The 3,183-nt window shown below is 60.9% G+C and overlaps 1 protein-coding gene across 1 annotated transcript in view; it reads right to left on the bottom strand.

Annotated features, from left to right (window-relative positions):
* Positions 1 to 2,684, bottom strand: part of LINJ_25_1010 (putative dynein heavy chain) — a gene marked incomplete at both ends in the record, with an annotated part of 14,109 nt that extends 11,425 nt beyond the window's left edge. Inside the window, one exon of the mRNA XM_001466093.2 lies at positions 1 to 2,684. This exon is cut by the window's left edge and continues 11,425 nt beyond it. Coding sequence (XP_001466130.2) covers positions 1 to 2,684 — 2,684 coding nt within the window.
* Between the last annotated feature and the right edge of the window lie 499 nt (positions 2,685 to 3,183).

Below are 3,183 nucleotides of genomic sequence, written 5' to 3'. Positions count from 1 at the left end.
TGCAGCTGCACGAACTGGTCTAACGAGACGTGCTGCTCGAAGAGGTTCACCAGCAGAGTCGACGACACCACCTTGAGGTTCGACTGAATGCGGTGCACCACCGTCTCGTTCACCTTGCTCACCAGGTGATCCAGATTGCCGATGGCGTTGCGAACGCGCTCCAGGTAGGTGTCGACGTTCATTGAGGTCCACGTCAGCGTTGTCTCGCCAGGGCGAATGATCGCGTCGAGCCGCTGGATGGCCGGCTGCAGAAGAGGGCGGGTAATGCCGATGATGGCGCAGCGCGTCGACTCGCCAGGGCGGCCAACAACACGCTCGTACTCCTTCACGAGGAACGTCAGTTCGTTGTAGAAAACCTTCAGCTTCTGCTCCTGCATGAGCAGCGACTTGGCGGCCGCCGGCACATCGACGTCGCCGAGCAGCATCAGCGAGCGCGTCTCCTTGATTAGCTGATTGATCTCGCTGTCGAAGTTGACGTACAGCCGACCTTCGTGGCGCACAAGCAGGGTCGCGTTCATGCCCGCCTTACTCGACTCTATGGAACGCTTCCACGCGTCCAGCCAAATCGCCTCAAACTCTAGCAGCGCGATCGAGACCTTGTTGTAGGTTCGGATCACCTTCTTGCTGTCCTTCGTGTTCGCCATGATGGTGCGGTTCGTCTTGAACTTGTCCATCGGCTCCTTGATGTGACGCAGGAGCTGGCGCGACCAGCTGATGGCGCCGGCAACCGGCGTCATGTGGCGCGCCATCGGCGGGTCCTCCTTGTACCGCTCATACGTCTTCTGATCCTTCTCTAGCTCCATGCCGTAGCTGTGAAAGATGACAAGGTACTTCGATTCCAGGTCCGCCGCGAACGTCTCGGACTGCAGTATCTTCTGGTACTTCTTCAGCAACAGCAGCGCGTTGTCGGTAGACGTGATGTTCTCGAAGGAGGAGTTGATGGCGACCTGCATCGACGTCTCCAGCTCCGACAGCCGGCTTTCGAAAATCTTGAACTCCACGTCGAACTTGTTGTTGTCGTGCACGTCGAGGATGTCCGTCGTCTTGCCGCGCAGGTGGCCGAGGTACTCGTCGAAGCGGGGCAGCAGGCTCGCCATCTGATCCACGTGGAAGCTCTTGAGCAGGCGGAACTGCTCCACCTTGCGGAAGACGGTGATGAGCTTGTCCACGCGCTTGGCGAACAAATTGAAGTGACCGAGAAAGCGCAGCTCGTCAAAGTCGAAGAGGCGGCCGCCGCTGCTGGAGCTGTGGCTGAGGAAGTACTCCTGCGCCTTGCGGTACTCCCGAATGTACACCTCGTTCAGCTTCGCGCTTGCCTGCAGGCGGGCAATCAGGTCCTGCAGCGAAGCGGCGTCGTGCGTCATATCCCAGATGCGGGAGCGTGTCCCGGACGGGTTGATGGCGCGCTTGCACGCCAGCACGATCTCATTGGTGATCTTGAAGAAGAGCGCGGTCATGTGCTCGCGGGTGGGGTAGTAGCGAGCAATGGTGTACATCATGCGAATGTTCGTGATGAGCGTTGGCATAATCGTCATGATGCGCTGCAGGTTGGACGAGTATAGTACATCGAAGTAGGTATCCAATGACTGCAGGTACTTGACGTTCTCCTGTGCCTCCGCCAGCGCCTCCGTCAGGTTTGTGTCCATCTCCGTCCACTGCGCCACCAGCGGGCTGCGCACCTCACGAAGGTACTGCACCGCCTGCGTAGCCGAGAAGCGTTGCAGCTGCTCCTCGAGCAAGCGCAACTTGGCGAGCCTGGTCTTCCACAGCTCTTTCTCCGTCTTCGGGCCAGCGCGCTCGTCCTGCAGCTCCGCCTCGTAGTTCGGCACCTGCGCCACAGCTTCGTTTACCGTCTGAATCCAGCTCTCCACAGTCTGCGCGAGCCTGGTCACCACCGTCGTGTCGCTCGTGCCGCCGCGCTTGCTGACCCCGCCGCTACGCAGGTGCTTCCATGTTGCCTGGTCCACCGGGTTCAGCATCGCCGTGTCGTCTTGCAGCTGCTGCAGCTCGTTCACGCGGTCCGCGTAATGCATCAGGGTCACGATGAACTGGTTCTTCTCGTCCACCGTGTTCTTGCCCCAGTTGCGCATCCGGTTCAACAGCGGCGTGTACACCTCCGTCAGCAGGTGCTCATAGCTGGTGAGCACGTTCGCCCGCATGATGCCCATCGACACCTCCTGCACCACCTGCGTCAAGTCTTTCGTGTTTATCGGCTTACCGGTGTCGGCGCGTATGACGTAGACGAAGCGCTTCGTGATGTGCTCGATGGTGCTCTTCGTGGGGTCCAGCACCTGCAGCACGTCCTCCCCGCTGCCGGCGTCGGTGGCGGCGGCATGGGTATCCGTAGCCGCACCAGCGTCACCACCATTCCCCGCCTTCGCGTCCGGGGATGCTGCAACGCCCGCCGCGGCGAAGGCGCTCGCCGGCTGATATGTGAACAGCAGCGTGTTGGCGCCGGTGCCCTGGAGGAGGTCATGGACGACCATGAAGTTCGCCGAGCCGTCCGTGAAGTTGCGATCCAACTGCCGCGCCAGCTCATCCGCCTTGGCAGCGTCGCCGCCGGAGAGGAAGTCCTTGACGCGCGAGAAGATGTAGTGGTGGCGAAGGTCAGAGCGGATGTGGCGGTTCATCTCGGACGCGCTACCGGGGCGGCCAGCCACCGCCGCCACCTGTGGATCCTCCATCGTGTCTCTTTGTGTGCGTGTGTGGGCCACGAAAAGGGAGAAAGCAGGGCGTACAACAGACCTACACCAGACTTGCACTTTTGGCGTTGCGGACGGCAGGTGGGCAGAGACGAGCAAGCCGTGTACGCTCTCGCCTGGTGATCGTCTTCGTCTGGTTCGGCTTCGCCTCCAGTCCGGGGTGACGACGATCGGGATTAGCAGACGGCGAGCGCTGCACAAAAACGCTTCACACGGCCACCGACGGCAGACACGCCGCACAGACCACTAGACAAGAGTGAAGGAAAAAAGGGCACGTTAGCCTCAGCGTCGCATGCATGCACCCTTCTCTGTGCAGGTGATGCGGCAGAGAATCAGCGCGCGAGCGAGGGCAGCAGCGATGGCCAATAAGCCCCTCTCCCCCGATACACAACAACAGCGCAGTGGATGCGGCGCACACGAGGGGGTGCCTTGCACAGACGTCACAACACGGCAGAAGTGGAACGAACACACACACACACAC

This window comes from Leishmania infantum, chromosome 25 (assembly GCF_000002875.2).
Source record: "Leishmania infantum JPCM5 genome chromosome 25".
NCBI classification, from domain to species: Eukaryota; Euglenozoa; class Kinetoplastea; order Trypanosomatida; family Trypanosomatidae; genus Leishmania; species Leishmania infantum.
Note: the sequence above shows the minus strand (reverse complement) of the source record. Positions and strands in the feature narration are given on the sequence as shown.